The 19214-nt window shown below is 47.6% G+C and overlaps 2 protein-coding genes across 2 annotated transcripts in view; one reads left to right on the forward strand and one right to left on the reverse strand.

The window, feature by feature from the left end:
• Positions 1-440, reverse strand: part of Hexa (hexosaminidase A (alpha polypeptide)) — an 18257-nt gene extending 17817 nt beyond the window's left edge. Inside the window, exon 1 of the mRNA XM_013012166.1 lies at positions 164-440. Within this exon, the coding sequence (XP_012867620.1) occupies positions 164-416 (253 nt within the window). The 5' untranslated portion in view covers positions 417-440. The remainder of the gene's footprint in view (positions 1-163) is intronic.
• A 14281-nt stretch (positions 441-14721) lies between these two features.
• Tmem202 (transmembrane protein 202) overlaps positions 14722-19214 on the forward strand; it is an 18550-nt gene continuing 14057 nt past the window's right edge. Inside the window, exons 1-4 of the mRNA XM_013011917.1 lie at positions 14722-14799; positions 15749-16004; positions 17494-17643; positions 18309-18440. Coding sequence (XP_012867371.1) covers positions 14722-14799; positions 15749-16004; positions 17494-17643; positions 18309-18440 — 616 coding nt within the window. The remainder of the gene's footprint in view (positions 14800-15748; positions 16005-17493; positions 17644-18308; positions 18441-19214) is intronic.

Genomic DNA, 19214 nt, shown 5'->3' on the forward strand with positions numbered 1-19214 from the left:
GGAAGCGGCCTCAGCCTGGGAGGCAGGGGCAGGGGGGGGGGGGGGGGGCAGCTGCACAGAGGGTCAGGAGAAAGGGGCCTGGTGGTCAGAGGGTGGGGGCAAAAGCCTCGGGCGGCGGGGGTCAGTCCCACAGCCCGGGACCGAGGTGGAAGGGGAGGCCCACCTGAGTGGCTGGGTCGAGGCCACGAGCCGGAACCGAAGAGCAGGCTGCGGTAGCGTTGGAAGGCCTCGTCGAGGACGATGCAGCCGGGCTGCGCGGCCGAACTGCCATGGTACCGGAACTGGAAGTTGTTGGGGTACAGGGTGTAACGCCGGTAGTGGGTCTGGATGTATTGGGGCCAGGGCCACAGGGCCGCCCCGCGACCCGCGGTCGCTGCCGCCAGCAGCAGCGAAAACCAAAGGCAGGAGGCGGCCATGGCCTCTCTCCCAGCGCCGCCCGAGTCACGTGAGGCCCTGGTCAGGTGAGCGGAGCCCACGTGACAACGGGCGGACACGTGACCCGCGGCAAGGCCTGCTCCCCGACGCGCAGGAGGTCCGGCTGCGCACGGCCTGGTGTGCGCACAGCCAGCGGGCGTGGGTCACTGTCAGGCGCGCAGGGGGAGGGGCTAGCTTGGGGTGGGGTGTGAGATGAGTGACAGGGGCGTGGCCGCGGGGGTGGGGCTGTCTGGGCCAGAGTGACAGGGGGCGTGGCTGCAAGGGAGGGGCGGGGATAGGCGTGGGTGACCAGAGGCTTGTCCTTGGGGGAGAAGAGGTGAGTGACTGAGGGGGAGGCAGGCTCTCTGGTGTGTGTGTGGGGCGGGTCGGGGGGAGTGACAGGGGGAATCCCTGAGAGGGAAGAGGTTCTGAGTTCAAGACCCAGTATTGGCACACAGAGACGCACAAAATTTTGGGCATAGTAAAGTACATTGAACCATTCTGTCTCTAACCTGTGTATCAACCAGAAACTTAATAGCTACAGTAGGTTTAACACAATCATAATCCAAATGAATGTGCAGAAGTTAGCATAGACAAAATAGTAATGGTTTAAAGAGCAGGGTTGGTTTTTTTTGTTTTTTTGTTTTTTTTGCGGAGTGTATACAAGCTTTTTTTCTTTTGTTTTTGTTGGTTGTGGGGCCTGAACTCTGGGCCTGGGTGCTGTCCCTCAGCTTCTTTTTGCTCAAGGCTAGCACTGTATCACTTGGTCCACAGTGCCACTTGCAGCTTTTTCTGTTTATGTAGTACTAAGGAATTGAAACCAAGGTTTCATGCATGCTGGGCAAGCCCTCTACCACTAAGCCACATTCCCAGCCCTGTATACAAGTTTCAATCCCTAGCACCATCAAATTTAATCAATTAAGTTAAAAATACTTGTTAAGTGAATGCCAGAAGGGGCTGAATATCTCCTCCCTGTTTTATCACCCACTTACCATTTACAGCTTAGCCTAGACCAGAGCTATGAAGGGAATTCAGCTGTGAGACAGTAAATTCCCTCTATGCTTGGGGTGGAGGAATTGGGGCAGCTAGGCATGCTGGCCAGTTACTTCCAGTGAACAGCACTTGTTTTGCATATGTGATGTGAGAGGCTCCACCATGTGTCCCTGCCTCTCACATGCTCTACAGGGCACCCCCATTTTAGCCTTTTTCATCAAAGTCCCTGGCTCTCAGGTCTCATGCTGCATGTGACCTTTGTATCCTTGCTTCCTGAGCCAGGGTTCTGTGTTCAGGAAGTGCGGGGCCTGTGTTTGTTGATGGAGCCATGGAACCCTCTCTGGACAAGGCTAAGACCCAGAAGGAAAAGTTGCATGGCTGGTTCACTTGAGGATCTCCCGAGCCTGGAAAAAACCCAGCCACTTAGCAGACATTTGATGAATATGTTCTGTATGAAGAGCAAACCTAAGGACAGAGATCTCAGAAGACTCCAGCAATTCCAGGCTTAGGGAATGAATCAGGGTCAGAGGGTGAGGGGAACAACTGTGACCAGATTTCTTCCTCCTCCTCCTCCTTTCTCCTTCCTTCCTATCCTCTTTTTCATTTCCTTCCTCCTCTTTTTTTTTTTTGTGTGTGTGCCAGTCCTGTGGTTTGAACTCAGACCTTGGGCACTGTCCCTGAGCTTCTTTTGCTCAAGGCTAGCAAGCTACCACTTGAGCCACAGCTCTACTTCTGGCTTTTTCTGTGGTACTGAGGAATTGAACTCAGGGTTTCATGAATGCTAGGCAAGTATTCTACCATTAAGCAACCTTTCCAGCCCCTCTCAGCTTTATTTCAGGTGATCTCTCCTGAAGTAACTCTGTGATCTGGAAGCAGTTACCTGCAGATTGCTGTGTGTGTGTGTGTGTGTGTGTGTGTGTGTGTGTGTCACACGGGCAGCAAAGATGGTGCTGAAAGGGAGTTGAGTGGGCAGAGCCTGATTTGTTTACATGCATAAACAGCTCATGGAAGCTTAGGTGCATGTTAAGGTGTGACCTTTACAGTGATTGGTTGGTTCCATGTGGTCCCATGCCACACGGTCTTTTGCTTTAAAAGTGCTTGCTGTGTGGTAATAAACGAGTTCCTGCTTAACTTGACTCCCTGCTGCGTCTGATTGTCTCCTTCCTGGGACCCCTTCTGGACGAAGACTGACATCTGGCACCCAATGTGGGGCACGAAAGGAAAATATACCGGCCGAAGCTAAGCGGTCTCTCAGGGTAAGTGAAACCCTTAGTATGGGTAATTCTATTTCACAGGAGGAGGAGGAGGAGGCAACATTAGGCCTAGAGGGAGTAAAGGAGGACTTGGGAAGTGAGAAGGAAAAGGAATGGGTCAAATTCGACCGAGAATGCACTGAAGCATGCACAGTGGAAGTCAAAACAAGGGTGAAGGTTATCCCCTCTGACTCAGGTGCCCTTGACAGTCCTAGGCCCCCCATTCTATTGCCCTGATTAGGGGGGAGGTATGGTGCCCTACGTGACCCTATAGAGGGACCTGTGTCACCTGGACCCCTACCAACCTTCCACGGATGGGCCCAGGGCTAGGGAAGTAACCTACTTGGAGGCCTACCCTGGAAGGGAAGTGCCACCTGGGAGCCCAGACGCTGGGCCACAGGATTTGCTTCCCCAAGTGTATCTGGTCAGTCTGGCACCAGGAGCTAACAGACCCTTTGCATGGTATCCATGGAAGCTAAGGATCTTAAAGAGCTCCGCAAGGTGGTGGCGGAGGATGGCCCAAACTCTCCTTGGGCCCAGACCCTATTACAGGACATTGCTTATCACCCATGTGTCCCTAAGGACTGGCTGGATGTGGCCAAAACTGTCCTCACCAGTTTTCAGTTTATTAAATGGTGTGCCTTCTTTCGGGAGGAATGCAGAGTGCGGGCGGAGAATAACCGGCAGGCTCAACCCGCAATACCAAATACTTACGCCATGTTAACAGGGACAGGGGAAGGGTACTCCACTGGCGTCCAACAGGCTGCAATACCTGGCCCATACCATGACCAGGTGAGGCAGGCAGGACTTGCCGCGTGGTACAAACTGGATGATGGGCCCATTGAGTCCCCCATAGCAGGAGTGAGATAAAAACCAGGTGAGCCTCTATCTGATTTTATAGACCAAGGAGATCAATTTGTAAAGCTACTGGTTTGGGAAGGGATGAATGCAGACCACCGCATGGCCTGTGCGGGATTGAAAGAGAGTTCCCTGAGCAGATGGGTGGTGGCCTCGCAGGATGTGGGAACTGTTAGGTTTTTGAAGAGGTAGCTGAGTAAGAACTGCACCACGCACGTGGTATTCAGGTAAGGGGTTTATTCAGTAGACCTGCTGGGACCAGGCAAGGTTGGCACTCCACGCGGCTGGCAAAGGAAAAGGGCCGTCTGGCCGCGGTTTAGGCCTTATATAGGGTAGGGGGTGCGGAAGGGTGTGTCCAGGTAAAGGGAAGTGGGGTCAGGTGGGAGAAAGGTGTGGCCACATCAGGTTAAGATGTGACCTCAGCAGATGCGGATGTGACCTCTTCCAGGTGTCCCAGTTGCCTAGGTGAATGGACCTTACAGGAACGCAACAGCACCAGTCCCAGTCACTAGCTTTAGCTTTATGGTCTCAAACATCTGCAATGACTGAGGCTGTTACCCAGGCGCTGGCAGCCCAGGGCCAAGGAACCCCAAGACCATTGGAGAGAGGGACTTGTTTTAAATGTGGGCAGGAGGGGCACTTTATGAGGGACTGTTCACAACAATCCCCCCACCAACCGGCCCCTACACCCTGCTCCAGGTGCAGGAAGGGGTACCATTGGAAAAAGGATTGTCGATCCAAATTTGATTTAGATGGGAAGCCTTTAAACTAGGGGAGGGGTGTCCTCCAGCCCCATTAACTCCAGGAGGAACCCCCTCTGCTGTGAGGCCCAGGCAGCCTCATGGCAGGACAACCCAGGCCCATTGGACAGTCCCCCTAATGGAAGGACTCTGCCCTAAAATGAGTGTTTTCATAGGTGGGAAGTGGTTTCACTGCCTAATTGACACAGGGGCAGATCAAACCATACTCAGGGAGGAAGAAGTGGCCTTGGACTGGAAGCTTGCACCCGGGCCCCCGATATTGGGGGTAGGGGACAATTCCCAGTCCAAAGAGGTGGTCGCCCTTATGAAATGGGCTAGCCCAGATGGAGAACAGGGAATACGCCCTTTAGTGGCAAAAAAAAAAAAAAAACCCTCACTGCCAATTTACTAGGGCAAGACATGCTAAGACAAATGGATGCCGTGGTCACTATGGACCATTGAGCATCCTATGATGACATCCTGGATGGAAAAGAAGCACAAAGGCTTAAATGGGATCTAGGGGGAGTTAAAGAAAAGGATTTTTTTTAACTTTCATAATTACAGAGAAGACAATAAGGGACCCACTCGGATGCACCCCCAATCCTAAAGGCTACTGCCCCCCCCCAGTACCTCCCATTAGGTGGAAACCAGGAAGCCCTATTTGGGTGGAGCAGTGGTCATTGACCAAACCTAAACTTGTAGCCCTCCACCTTCTGGTGGAGGAACAGATAAACCTTGGGCATATATGCCCTTCTATGAGTCCTTGGAACACACCCATATTTGTTATTCAAAAAGCATCTGGACCTACTTTATGCTCCAAGATCTACATAAGGTAAATGAAAGGATGGAGCTAGTAGGAATGCCCCTAAGAGGCCTGCCCTGGACTCCCGATATACCTTCAGAATATACCTTGGTCATCAGGATGACTGCGAGAAGTTTGCCTTCTCCATCCCTTCTCTTAATTTTTCCCAGCCTGATCGGAGGTTTGAATGGACGGTGCTGTCACAGGGAATGGCCAATAGCCTGGCCTTTTGCCAACAATACTTGGACACACTTTTAGGGCCTGTGCTGGGTTCAGATACCTCCCTTGCCTATGCCTACATGGATGATATAATTCTGGGGCACCAAGACCCTGGCCATCTGGAGGGCCTTCTGGCCCAGGTTCTTGCCATATTAAAAAAGGGGCGTTTTACCATAGCCTTCAATAAAATTCAAAAGGTACCTCCTTTTAAGGTGCTTGGATCCCACCTTACCTTGACTCAGGCCAGCCCCCTTAAGCCTTTGCTGGATATTCCAGCCTCTCTGACCTTAACCCAACTTCAGAGTCTTTTAGGAGAAATCAATTGGCTGTTGCCTTGGGTTCCCGTTCCTAAAGATAGTCTTGTGCCCTTATTTGCCCTACTAAAAGGCCAGATGCCCCAAGAAGTTATTACAATTACAGACAGACATCGGGCAATATTTTTGCAGTTCCAAAAAGCCCTGGATGAAGTTTCCCTGAAGAGGTATTCTATTTTTGAGCCCATTTCCCTTTGGTTATTTGCGGGTGTCACATTGATTTCTGCAGTTTTAACTCAAAGGGGGGAGCCATTAGAGCGGGTTCACACTCCCCTGGGGGGCACACCTTGGGTGTACTCTCAAGCAGACCAACTTGCCAATACTATCGTCAAGGGAAGGACCCAAGCCCAAAGGCATTATGGCCTCGACCCTCACTCCATTGTTTTTCCTTTTGGATGGCAGCTGTTGAGTGACTCACTCAAGCCAATGCCTGGCTTGCTCTCTCCTTGGAGGGGTTTCTAGGCCAAATTGGCTGTCATTACGGGCCATCCAAATGGACTGTCATATTATAGTGACTTCCCCTCAAAATGCCTCCTCTATTTTCTCCTACACTTATTCCTGGTGCCTTCCATGTTTTTACTGACGGAGGTAAAGCAGGCTCTGTGTATGCAGCCTTTGAGGAGCACAAAAGACCCCGAGCCAGCAAAGATTTTCAACCTTGTCAAGGGTCAGCACGATATAAAGAAATGCTCAAGGTAAATATGGCCCTTCAGGACATTCAAAAACCCTTTAATTTGTATTTTTATAGCCTATATATGATTAACTTGCTCCCTCATATTCCCCAGGCACATATTAAGCTGGATGAAAACCCTATTTCCCCTCTTAGGGTTACCCTTAAGGGCCTATTAGAAGGGTGGGGAGCCCCTATTCATATTCAACATTTGAGAGGCCATTTGAAACTTCCTGGGTTTGGGGCTGGGAAGGTGGCTCAGTGGTAGAGCGCTTGCCTTGCATGCATGAGGCCCTGGGTTCGATTCCTCAGCACCACATAAGCAAAAAGAAAAAAGCCAGAAGTGGCACTGTGGCTCAAGTGGTAGAGCGCTAGCCTTGAGCTGAAGAGCTGAGGGACAGCGCCCTGGCCCAGAGTTCTGGCCCCACCACCGGACCTCCCCCCCCCAAAAAAAAAAACTTCCTGGGTTTTTATTCCTAGGCAATAATTGGGCAGAGAGGCCTTCAACATAGATTTCCTCAGATTCCTATAAAGGACCTCAAAAGGGTAGTACATACCTGCGAAACATGCCAGCCCTTCTTTAAAGTACCCCGTTAAAACCACCAGGGGTAAATCCCAGAGGCCTTAAACCTAATGTCCTCTGGCAAACTGATGTTACTCATTTCCTAGCCTTTGGTAAGTTTAAATACATCTTTGTCTCTAAAGATACCTACTCAGGAGCATGCTGGGCCACAGCATATACAGGAGAAAGAACTAAGCATTCACAAGCACATTTTCTTCAATGCTTTGCCACCGTGGGTCTACCAGCACAAGTTAAAACCCATAACGGACACTGTTTTGTTAGTAAAGCAATGTCAGAGTTTTTTGACAAATGACATATTGATCATACTACAAGGAATTCCCTATAATCCCCAAGGCCAAGCAATTATAGCAAGAAATCACCAATGTCTTAAGGAGCAATTATTAAAACAAAAAGGGGAATTAGCCCCCATATACAGTTACAGATAGCTTTGTTTACCATTAACATTTTAAATTTTTCAAAAGGGGCAACTGAATCCAGATTTCAGAAGCACTGAGGACAACTAAACCTTAAGCCCCAAGTGAAAGTCAGGTGGAAGGACCCCCTGACAAAACAATGGAAAGGACCTGACCCCCTAGTTACCATGGGCAGGGGATTTGGATGCGTTTTTCCCATAGGGGAGACAGCCCCCCATTGGGATCCTGGCCGGGAACCTTAAGTTTTTACCCATTTCCTCTATACAGGAGGATGCCCAAGGATAAACTAACCAACAAGGAAAGAAAATGGCTATGGTGGTCGAGGCTTGTGTTTAAAGGAGGGAAAGCTAAAAAGAAAACTACTAGCCATCCCCAAGGGCAGCCAGCCCTTGAAAAGCTGTTGTGTTCTCTAACAATTGCAGCCACCTGATGGCCATCCTGCCTGGGCAGTGATCAGTGCTGGCAATGCAGAAATCATCAATAGCACCACAAGAGAAGCTGTCCCTTCGACCTGGTGGCCTGACCTTCATTTTCATCACCACCCTATGTCATTATGTATGGACCGCTTAATATTTCTGTAGGAACTAATTATTTTAACGTTACTTGCTCTAATTGTTCTTTTACTAATCGCTTGTATAGCAGCATTACTGAATCCATACTTATTGTTAAACAACCACCTTTTGTTATGCTTCCTGTAAACATGTCTAAAACTTGGTGAAGATTCTGGTATTCAGGTGTTAAGACAATTTTTTTTTGTTTTTTGCCGGTCATGGGGCCTGAACTCTGGGTCTGGGCGCTGTCCCTCAGCTCTTCAGCTCAAGGCTAGTGCTCTACCACTGGAGCCACAGTGGCTTTTTCTGTTTATGTGGTGCTGAGGAATCGAACCCAGGGCCTCATGCTTGCAAGGCATGCACTCTACCGCTGAGCTACCTTCCCAGCCCCGTGGTGTTAAGACAATTGAAAGAACTAATGTGCCCTCGTCGATTTGTTGGGCTACTTATAGCTGGTATTTTGGCCTTTATTTCGTTAGTTGCTCTGCAGTGGCAGCTGCTATGGCACTAACACAGAATGTACAAACTGCCCATTATGTTAATCAGCTTGCTCATACTACTACACAGGCTCCACACTTTCAAGGCTGGATTGATGACAAGGTAGAACAAAAACTAGAGACAATGTATGAGTCAGTATTATCTTTAGAAAAACAATCCGTGCTCTGCAAACTTTACAGCAAGTGCGCTGTCATGCCAGGTTTAATTTTGTGTGATAACTTGTCTTTAGATCTTTTTCAACTCCACAGGCAACTAGCCGGATTAGAACAAGCCCCACCTCTGGACTCTGAAGTGGCAAAGATTACTAAAAAATTGAACAATTTCAACGCTATATCCCATCCCTGACTAATGTTAAAGGAATGCTAATGACATTGCTTGGCCTAGGAATGCTTTTGCTGATGGTTTTTCTACGCCTTCCTTGCATTATACGTGCACTGCAAAACTCTTATGAGTTTAGCCAGCTAGTTACATAAGATCAAGCTCCAAGTGAATGAATTTCCCCCGAGAGGAACTGCAGCCAGAGACGGGTAAGAGGGGGTGCCAGTCTGACCAACCTAAGACAGGGCCTTCAGCTTTGCTCTGAAGAAGTTCCCGATGACGGGTAAGACAGACAAGGCGATCTACCCAACCTAAGACAGGCGGGTTCGCTTCTTTAAACAAAGACGGGGTGTTGGGAACCGACAGTAAAGCTCAAAGATCATCTTGACCCCTGTGCTTGCTTGAAGGCATGTACAAGAAACTGGCTTACTTGAAAGACATCAGGTGTCCGGGATTGCTTCGCTATGTCTGCAGAGTGTGTTTTACTTTCAACCAGTTGACCTTGTTTTTACTGCACTCTGTTTCTACTGAAATTTTCCTTGTTTTTCTGGACTATAGTAGAACGGCCTGAGTGTGGGGGCCCATGAACCGTACTGCATGTGTGGAACTCCCAATACCCAGGCTGCTCCCATGTTCTGAAGAGGGTGACCTTACGAGATATTTTTATGTATGCCCTGGAATTAATTGAACTGCTTCACACATTTCTAACTGTGGTGGGGCTGATGTTCATTACTGTGCTAGGTGGGGATGTAAGGTAACTGGGATGGGCTCTTGTATCACGCACAAGGGCTCCATCCTTGTCTGGTGAATCTTGCCCCCCAGACTTGCCTTGAACCCCCTGGGTGGCCAATGTTATCCTTACCAATGTAATCCTGTTAAAATAACCTTTACAGAGGAGGGGGAAAGAATAACTAACTGGGAGGTGGGAAGGATGTGGGGGTTGCGGTTATATAAAAAAGAATAGAGCCCAAGAAATCCAACTCATGGCTCTCCGAGTCCATTATGATAAGCTCAGTGCCAAAGATTACCCCATACCTTAGGCGAACCTCAGCACAAAACTCTTAAGAGGTACCTGACTCGAACTTCAGCAAAGAGGTGGATCTGCCATTAAAACAAAAAGGGGGAATCTGTAGGGCACACCGACAGCAAAGATGGTGCTGAGAGGGAATTGAGTGGGCAGAGCCCAATTTGTTTACTTTCAGCTCCTGGAAGCTTAGGTGCGTGTTAGGGTGTGACCTTTACAGTGATTGGTTAGTTCCTTTTCCTCCCCTCCCATGCCATGCTTTAAAAAGTGCTTGCTGTGTGGTAATAAATGAGTTCCTGCTTGACTTGACTCCCTGCTGTGTCTGATTGTCTCCATGGCTAAAGGAGGCTGGGGGAACCAGCGAGCTGCACACTTACCTTTCCTGGGACCCCGTCCATCTTCCGCAGGACAGATGAAGACCCGATGTGTGTGTGTGTGTGTGTGTGTGTGTGTGTGTGTATGTGTGTGTGTGTGTGTACTGGTCCTATGGCATCAACTTTGGGCCTGGGTGCTGTCCTTGAACTTTTATGCTCAAGTTTAGCACTCTACCACTTGACCCACAGCTCCAGTTCAGCTTTTGGTGATTACTTGGAGATAAAAGTCTCCTGGAGCTAGGGGCCAGTAGCTCATGCCTGTAATCCTAGCTACTCTAGAGGCTGAGATCTGAGGATTGCAGTTTGAAGCCAGCCAAGGCAGAAAAGTCCCCATGAGACACTCATGTCCAGTTAACCACTCAAAAACTGGAAGTGGAGCTATGGCTCCAAGTGGTAGTGTACTAGCCTTGAGCAAAAAAAGAGCTCAGAAATAGTGCCCAGGCCCTGAGTTCAAGCCTCACAACTCACCAAAGAAAAGTCTCATGGCCTTTCCTGCCTTGGGTGGCTTTGAACCAAGATCCTCAGATCTCAGCCTCCTAGTTAGGATTACAGGTGTGAGCCACTGAGCTCCTGGGACTGTTTTTACTTCATCACAGTTAGAATTACTGACCATTTCCTGGACTGTTTGATTAGTTCTTTGTTACTCTGTTTTCTCATGGTAGCAGGTAGGTAATCTGTATCATGATTTGGGCAGGGTTTCTTTCTGGCAGTAGTGGGCACTAAAATTGTGCAAAGCTGCTGCCTAGCTTAGAAGTTCCTGTAAATATCATATGGCCAAACATACCTGTCAACCTTGAAACTGAAGGTACTATCCCAGTACTTAAATTTTGAATTAAGTAGGAGGTACTTAGAAGCAGTTACAAAGGAAAAAAAAACTGTTAAGCAAAATAACAGATTGTGAAATTCACAAATATAAAGCCAGTTGAAAGAGCAAACTTTAGCTGAGTATCAGTGGCTCTCACCTGTAATGCTATTCAGGAGGTTGAGATCTGAGGATCAAAGTTGGAAGCCTAGGCAGGAAAATCCATGAGGTTCTTATCTCAAATTCACCATCAGAAAGCCAGAAGTGCCAGGTGCTGGTGGCTTATGCCTGTAATCCTAGCTACTCAAGGAGGCTGAGATTTGAGGATCGTGGTTCAAAGCCATCCCGGGCAGGAAAGTCTGTGAGACTCTTTTTTTTTTTTTGGGTCTGGTCGTGGGGTCTGAACTCTGGGCCTGGGCCCTGTCCCTCAGCTCTTCAGCTCAAGGCTAGCGTTCTACCACTTGAGCCACAGCACCACTTTCGGCTTTTTTTTTTGCTTATATGGTGGTGAGGAATCGAACCCAGGGCCTCAGGCATGCAAGGCAAGCGCTCTACCACTGAGCCACCTTCCCAGCCCCAAAGTCTGTGAGACACTTATCTTCAATAAACCACTAGAAAACCAGAAGTGGCGCTGTGGCTCAAGCAGTAGAATGCTTGCCTTTTGCTGAAGAGCGCAGGGACAGTGCCCAAGCCCAGAGTTCAAACTCTATGACAGACAAAATAAATAAATAAAAAATAAAAAAAAGCCAGAAGTGGAGCTGGGGCTCCAGTGATACAGAGATAGCCTTGAGTGTAAAAGCTAAGAGACTGGGAAGGTGGCTCAGTGGTAGAGCGCTTGCCTTGCATGCCTGAGGCCTTGGGTTCTATTCCTCAGCACCACATAAGCAAAAAGACAAAAAGCCAGAAGTGGCTCTGTGGCTCAAGAGGTAGAGCTCTAGTCTTGAGCTGAAGAGCTGAGGGACAGCGCCCAGGCCCAGAGTTCAACTGGACGCCCCCCCCCCAAAAAAAGCTAAGGGACATGCCAGGTGTCGATGGCTCACGCCTGTAATCCTAGCTACTCAGGAGGCTGAGATCTGAGGATCACGGTTCAAAGCCAGCCGGAGCAGGAAAGTCCGTGAGACTCATCTCCAGTAAACCACTAGAAAACCGGAAGTGGCGCTGTGGCTCAAGCGGTAGAGCACTTGCCTTGAACTGAAGAGCACAGAAACAGTGCCCAAGCTCAGAGTTCAAGCCTCACGACCGACCAAAAAAAAAGAAAAAAGAAAAAAAAAGCTAAGGGACAGTACCCAGATCCTGACTTCAACACACACACACACACACACACACACACACACACACACACACACACACAGATTAGTCAATGGAAACAGTATACATGCTCATAATTTATTTACCCAATTCCCTATTAATTAATGAACCTTTAGGTTCCACCCACGTTTCCAGTTCTAAACAACATTACAATACCCATTGAAGAGAATAATCTCACCAGCATCTATCTTCTTCCCATCTAACCATTAATTACATTGATAAGAACACATTCTACACCCGCCCTTAGCCAACAGGCTGAGAAATAGTCCCCATTAATTAATGTTGCTTTTCATTTGGAGATGTCATTCTGGAGATTTGTTTGTCTTGCTAGTGTGCCAAGGTTGAACTAGGTACTTTATGCTCACTAAACTTGCTTGCTCAACTGGCAAGCAATTTTTTGCTGTCATTATTACTATTGTTATTTTACTGGTTATTTTGGAGATGGAGTCTTAAGGACTTTTCTGCCTGGGCTGGCTTTGAGCCTCAATCCTCAGATTCTAGCCTCCTGAGTAGCTAGGATTACAAGCATGAAACTGCTGATAGCTGCAATCTTATGTCTGGATTTTTCTTTCTTTTGCCAGTCCTGGGGCTGGGACTATGGGCCTGGGCACTGTTCCTGAGCTTCTTTTGCTCAAAGCTAGGGCTCTACCACTTGACCCAGAGTGCCACTTCCAGGTTTTTTGAGTAGTTTATTGGAGATAAGATTCTCACAGGGGCTGAGAAGGTGGCTCAGTGGTAGAATGCTGGTCTTGCATGCATGAAGCCCTGGATTCGATTCCTCAGCACCACATAAGCAGAAAAGGCTGAAAGTGGCACTGTGGCTCAAGTGGTAGAGCGCTCACCTTGAGCTGAGGAGCTGAGGGACAGTGCCCAGGCCCAGAGTTTAGGCCCCATAACCAACAACAACAACGATTCTCACACTTTCCTGCCCAGACTGACTTTGAACCACCATCCTCAGATCTCAGCCTCTTGAGTTGCTAGGCTTACAGGCATGAGCCTGTCTAGCTTGTTGGACTTCTTTTACTTGGCATTACATTTATAATGTTCACCTACCTTGCTTGGGTGGTTGTGGATTACACGTATTACTGTATAGTATTTCCTTATAGACACATAGTAAATTTCCATTCTTCTGTTGATGGCTATTTGGGAAGTATCCATCTTGTCTGTTATGAAGAGTGTAGCTTGAACATGCCAACACGTGTCTTTGGGTGGACACTTTCCTGTTGCATATCCAGCTTCAGTAAATAATGCCAAGCAATTGTTGAAAATAATTTACCAGTTTACGTGTCCAACAGAAGTGTGTGTGGAGCCAGGTGCCACTGACTCATTCCTGTAATCCCAGTTATTCAGGAAGCTGAGACTCCGATGATTATGGTGAGAAGCCAACCCAGGCAGAAAAGCCCACAAAACTCAGTCTCCAATTATACAGCAAAATTCTGGGCTGGAAGAGTGACTCAAGTGGTAGAGCACCAGCTGTGAGCAAGAAAACTAAGCAAGGGGCTGGGAAGGTGGCTCAGTGGTAGAGCGCTTGCCTTGCATGCTTGAGGCCCTGGGTTCGATTCTTCAACCCCACATAAGCAAAAAGAAAAAAGCCGGAAGTGACACTGTGGCTCAAGTGGTAGAGTGCTAGCCTTGAGCTGAAGAGCGAGGGACAGTGCGCAGGCCCAGAGTTCAGGCCCCACGACCGGACCAAAAAAAAAAGAAAAAGAAAAAGAAAAAGCTTGCCTTGCATGCCTGAGGCCCTGGGTTCGATTCCTCAGCACCACATAAGCAAAAAGAAAAAAAGCCAGAAGTGGCGCTGTGGCTTAAGTGGTAGAGCGCTAGCCTTGAGCTGAAGAGCTGAGGGACAGCGCCCAGGCCCAGAGTTCAGGCCCCACGACTGGACCCCCCCCAAAAAAAAAAGAAAAAGAAAACTAAGCAAGAGAGCAAGTCTCTGAGTTGAAGCTCCAGTACTGGTGCATGTACACACACACACACACACACACACACACACACACACACTCAGAGTGAAGGTGAGTTCCAATTGTTTCACATACATGCCAATACTGTTTCACAGAGCCATTCTGATGGGTATGTAGTGATTTTAAATATATATATGTGTGTGTGTGTTATATAACACATAAATACACATAATATACATATATGACATATGTATATACAGTGTATATATAATATATACACTATCATCTATATACTCTCTAATCTTGTCCCTCTATCTAGAGAGTTGGCATACTAGGATTTGAACTCAGGGTCTTGTGCTTGCTAGACCCATGTTGAGCTGCACTTTCTTACTTGCTAAGATGGAGCTGTCTCTTATCTTTATGTCCAGGATCTAACATAGACTGACATCCGAAACTGCTGATAAATCTGTGGATTTCTTTTAATTAAGGGTTTGTGTACAGGAAGTGTCACAAATACATGCATGTTTACACTGTGGTCATTTGTTCCTCAATTGACTGGACCAAGAATATGAGAGAGAAACAGCATCTGTGCCACATGACTTGCCTTCCCTTTTGCCTCTGCCAGCATATACAAGGACACGCTCAGACAAATTCCGTGACAGTTAGGATGTGAACTGGCTGCCAAGATGGAGAGGAAGGAACAAATCTTGACCTTCCACAATCCTCAGGCCCCCAAAATGAAGGGAAACCGGAACTACCTAAGGGTGAGGTGGTACCTAACTCTAGATCAGAGGGGAGAAAGAGGACTTATTTAAAGGTAGGACTCAAAGAGAATGACTTAAGGACAAGAAAAAAGATCACTCTGAAAATTCTTTTGCTACAAGGGTTAGGGAAAGATTTTTTTTTGGTTGTGGGGCCTGAACTCTGGGCTTGGGTGCTGTCCCTAAGCTCTTCAGCTCAAGGCTAGCACTCTTCTGCTTGAGCCACAGCACCCACTTCTGGCTTTTTCTGTTTATGTGGTGCTGAGGAATCGAACCCAGGGCCTCATGCATGCAAGGTAAGCACTCTACCACTGAACCACCTTCCCAGCTGGGGAAGATATTTTGTAGCTTGGCGCTAGTTGCTCATGCCTGTAACCTAGCAATTCAGGAGGCTGAGAGCAGAGAATCAAGGTTCAAAGCCAAGCCAGGTAGGAAAGGGCTTGTAATTTATCTCCAAATAACTATCAGATAATAGAAAGTGGAGTTATGGCTCAATGTTGTGAGAGCCTTGAGGAAAAAGAGCTCAGGGCAGTACCCAGGCCCTGAGTTCAAGCCCCAGGACTGACAAAATAAAACAACAACAAACCCATAAAGATATTTTCTAATCAAACCTATATAGAGTAGCCAAGTGCTGGTGGCTCCTGCCAGTAATCCTGGGTACTTAGGTTGTTGAGATCTGAAGATTACACAGTTCAATGCCAGTTCAAGAAGGAAAGTCCATGAGACTCTTATCTCCAATTCATCACCACAAAAGCCAAAAATGAAGCTGTGACTCAAGTGGCAGAGTGCTAGCCTTGAGCAAAAAAAAAAACCCTCAAGGACCCCTGAGTTCAAGCCCCAGGACTGACACAAACAAACAAAACCATAGAGATCTAAGTAGAGAAGAATGAGAAGGCCTTGGGAACCAGGGATTATCTTTTTTGGATAGACAATACTTCCCTCATCCTTGTAGCCTACCCTCCCCATCAATGAAGAACCGAATGCCTCCATGCCACACGAGAAGCAACGGTACCATATGGATCGGACATCCACCTACATCCGAATGTTCTGTGGAAGTCTCTGTGGCTTGAGCCTCCTGATGGTGCTCTGTACCTGCCCACTGAGCTGGGTGGAGTTCCTGGTGACCAAAACCGGTCTGCAGTTGTATGCAGGACTTTGGACCATATGTAAACATGAGATGTGCTGGAGCCACACCCCCAAGCCACCCTGTGAGTGCCATGAAGGTAGATGCCACAGACATCCCTTCCTTCCCCCCTGCCCTGCCCCTGTTCCAGAGCTTTCTGCCACACTGGCTTTTTATCTTTCTTCCTCCAAGATCTCTAAACTGTCATCTGGCCAAACTCAGCATGGATCTTGGCTGAAGTTATGAATGTGGCCACCTTTTTTGTACTGCTGGCCCCAGGATTTCTTGTGTCAAGTCATCAATTGGCACTCTTTAAAAAATGTGTTCACCGGGCACCAGTCGCTCACATCTGTAATCCTAGCTACTCAGAAGGCTGAGATCTGAGGATCTCGGTTCAAAGCCAGCCTGGGCAGGAAAGTCTGTGAGACTCTTATCTTCAATAAACCACTCAGAAAACCGGAAGTGGTGCTGTGGCTCAAGTGGTAGAGCACTAGTCTTGAGCTGAAGAGCCAAGGAACAGCACCCAGGCCCAGAGTTCAAGTCCTATGACCAACAAAAAAGAAAAGAAAAAAACAATGTGTTCATGGGCTGGGAAAGTGGCTTACTGGTAGAGTGCTTGCCTAGCATGCATGAAGCCCTGGGTTCGATTCCTCAGTATCATATAAACAGAAAAAGGCAGAAGTAGTGCTGTGGTTCAAGTGGTAGAGTGCTAGACTTGAGCACAGAGAAGCTCAGGGACAGTGCCCAGACCCTGAGTCCAAGCCCCACGACTGGCAAAAAAGAAAAAGAAAACAAAAAAAAGAAAAAAGAAATGAGCTTATTACCTGACTCGGGAAAGAGTAGCCCCTCTGTACATCACCTTAATAACAACTATAGAGTGATAGTGTCAGCAGCACGTATACTAAAAGTCGGGATGATACAGAGAAGAATAGCATGGTCCCTGTGTGAGGATGACATGCAAATTTGTGGTGTCCCATATTTTTAAAACAGTAAAATATATTTGTAAAACTTAAAAATAGTAATATATATATGTATATATATATATATATATATATATATATATATATATTGGTCAGTTGTGGGGCTTGAACTCTGGGCCTGGGCACTAGCCCTCAGCTCTTCAGCTCAAGGCTATCACCTTCCCACTTTCCCACCTTTGCAGTGCTACTTCCAGCTTTTTCTGCTTATGTGATGAGGAGGAATCAAACCCATGGGCTCACGCATGCAAGGCAAGCACTCTACCACTGAGCCACCTTCCCAGCCCTGTGGTTCCCTCTTTCTCTCCATGGGGGGTGGGAATGTGGCTTAGTGGTAGAGTGATTGCCTAGCATGCATGAATCACTGGGGTCGATTCCTCAGTACCATGTAAACAGAAAAAGCCAGAAGTGGCACTGTGGCTCAAGTGGTAGAACATTAGCCTTGAACAAAAGAAGCTCAGTGATAGCATCCAGGCCCTGAGTTCAAGCTCCAGGACTGGAAAAGTAGAAAGAAAAAAAAAAAAGATCCTCTGTGGCTTCCTGAAGCAATATGTCCTTTGGTCTAACCAGGCCCTTCCTTTCTTCTTATTCCCATAGATTATCTCCAGAGCTCCAGGGTCTTCTGCCTCATCTCTGTCTTTGCCATACTTTTTGCTCTTGGCTGGCTCTTTAGCTCTTGTTTCCATGGAAGAGAAAGCATGATCACCAACTTGGATATGAAGGAATCTCTGCTCAGCTTCTTAACAGGTACTAACCTAGACTGGCAAGGTAATGCAGTGTCTCTGGGGCTTCTCAACCTTTTTTCTTTTCTTTTTTGGTCGGTCGTGGGGCTTGAACTCTAGGTTTGGGTGTTTCCCTGAGCTCTTCAGCTCAAGGCAAGCGCTCTACCACTTGAACCACAGCACCACTTCCAGTTTTCTAGTGGTTTATTGGAGATAAGAGTCTCATGGACTTTCCTGCCTGGGATGGCTTTGAACCGTGATCCTCAGATCTCAGTCTCCTGAATAGCTAGGATTATAGGCATGAGCTACCGGTGCCCGGCTCTCAACCTTTTTTCTTATACTTTTTTTTTTGGCCAATCCTGGGGCTTGAACTCAGGGTCTGGGCACTGTCCCTGAGCTTCTTTTGCTCAACACTAGAACTCTACCACTTTGAGCCACAGTTCCACTTCCAGTTTTCTAGTAGTTAATTGGAAATAAGATTGTCAGTCTCCTACCTGGGTTGGCTTCCAACCTGGGTCCTTAAATCTCAGCCTCCTGAGTAGCTAGGAATACTGGCATGAGCCACCAGTGCCCAGCTTTTATCATTTGATTCTTGCTAGGTATATGATCCTACAGGCAGAGGACTGGGGGTGACAATCAAGGTACACTGAAGATGCTGATAGGTTGTAAAATCTTTTCTTCTGGTCCCAGCCTTCTGCTTGTTCCTCTGCCTCTACCTGTTTCTGGCACAGGTTCACTGGCATCGAACGGATGTCATGGAGTCCAATTTCCTATGGCCCTATTATCTTAATTGGTGGAGTACCATCCTATACGTGTGTGCAGGTGAGTCAGACCCCCTGTCCTGTGCTGCAAACATGAAAAGGAAACACATTTCTGGAAAGGGAGGTGAAGGTTTCATCTTCTAAGCATTTATTTGTACACGGAGAGGCAGTGTGGTATGGATATAGTCTGAAAACCTAGAATTAGTAAGCTGTTTTCTCACCAAGTGGGCTATGATAGGTTGTATAATTTGTTCAAGACCACAAGAAAACATTTGAACCATTATTTAAATCCAAAAGATTCAAGCTGTAGCCTGACCAAACTGAAATACTACTGTAAATGCAAATAGGAGCATTGGAGTTTAAAGAGAAACAAAAGGCCTTTGGAACTGAGTATTAAAGAATGAGTAAAAACTTTTGTGTGTGAATGTGTGTGTGTGGTTGGTTGGTTGTGGGGCTTGAAGTCAGGACCTGGGCACTGTCCCTGAGCTTTTTTTTCTACTCCTAGGGCTTGAACTCAAGAGCCTGTAAACAGTCCCTGAGCTTCTTTTTCTTTTCTTTCCTTTTTCCTTCCTTCCTTCCTCCCTTCCTTTCTTCCTTCTTTTTTTGGTCAATTGTGGGGCTTGAACTCTGGGCCTACGTGCTGTCCCTGAGCTCTTCAGATCAAGGCTAATGCTCTACCACTTGAGGCACAGCGCCACTTCTGGTTAACTGGAGATAAGTCCCACGGACTTTCCTGCCCAGGCTGGCTTTGATCCTCAGATCTCAGCCTCCAGTAGCTAGGATTACAGGCATAAGCCATTGGCACCAGGCAGTAAGACCTTTTTTTTTTTTTTTT

The sequence above is a fragment of the Dipodomys ordii genome, unplaced genomic scaffold, assembly GCF_000151885.1.
Source record: "Dipodomys ordii isolate 6190 unplaced genomic scaffold, Dord_2.0 Scaffold15, whole genome shotgun sequence".
Taxonomy (NCBI): domain Eukaryota; kingdom Metazoa; phylum Chordata; class Mammalia; order Rodentia; family Heteromyidae; genus Dipodomys; species Dipodomys ordii.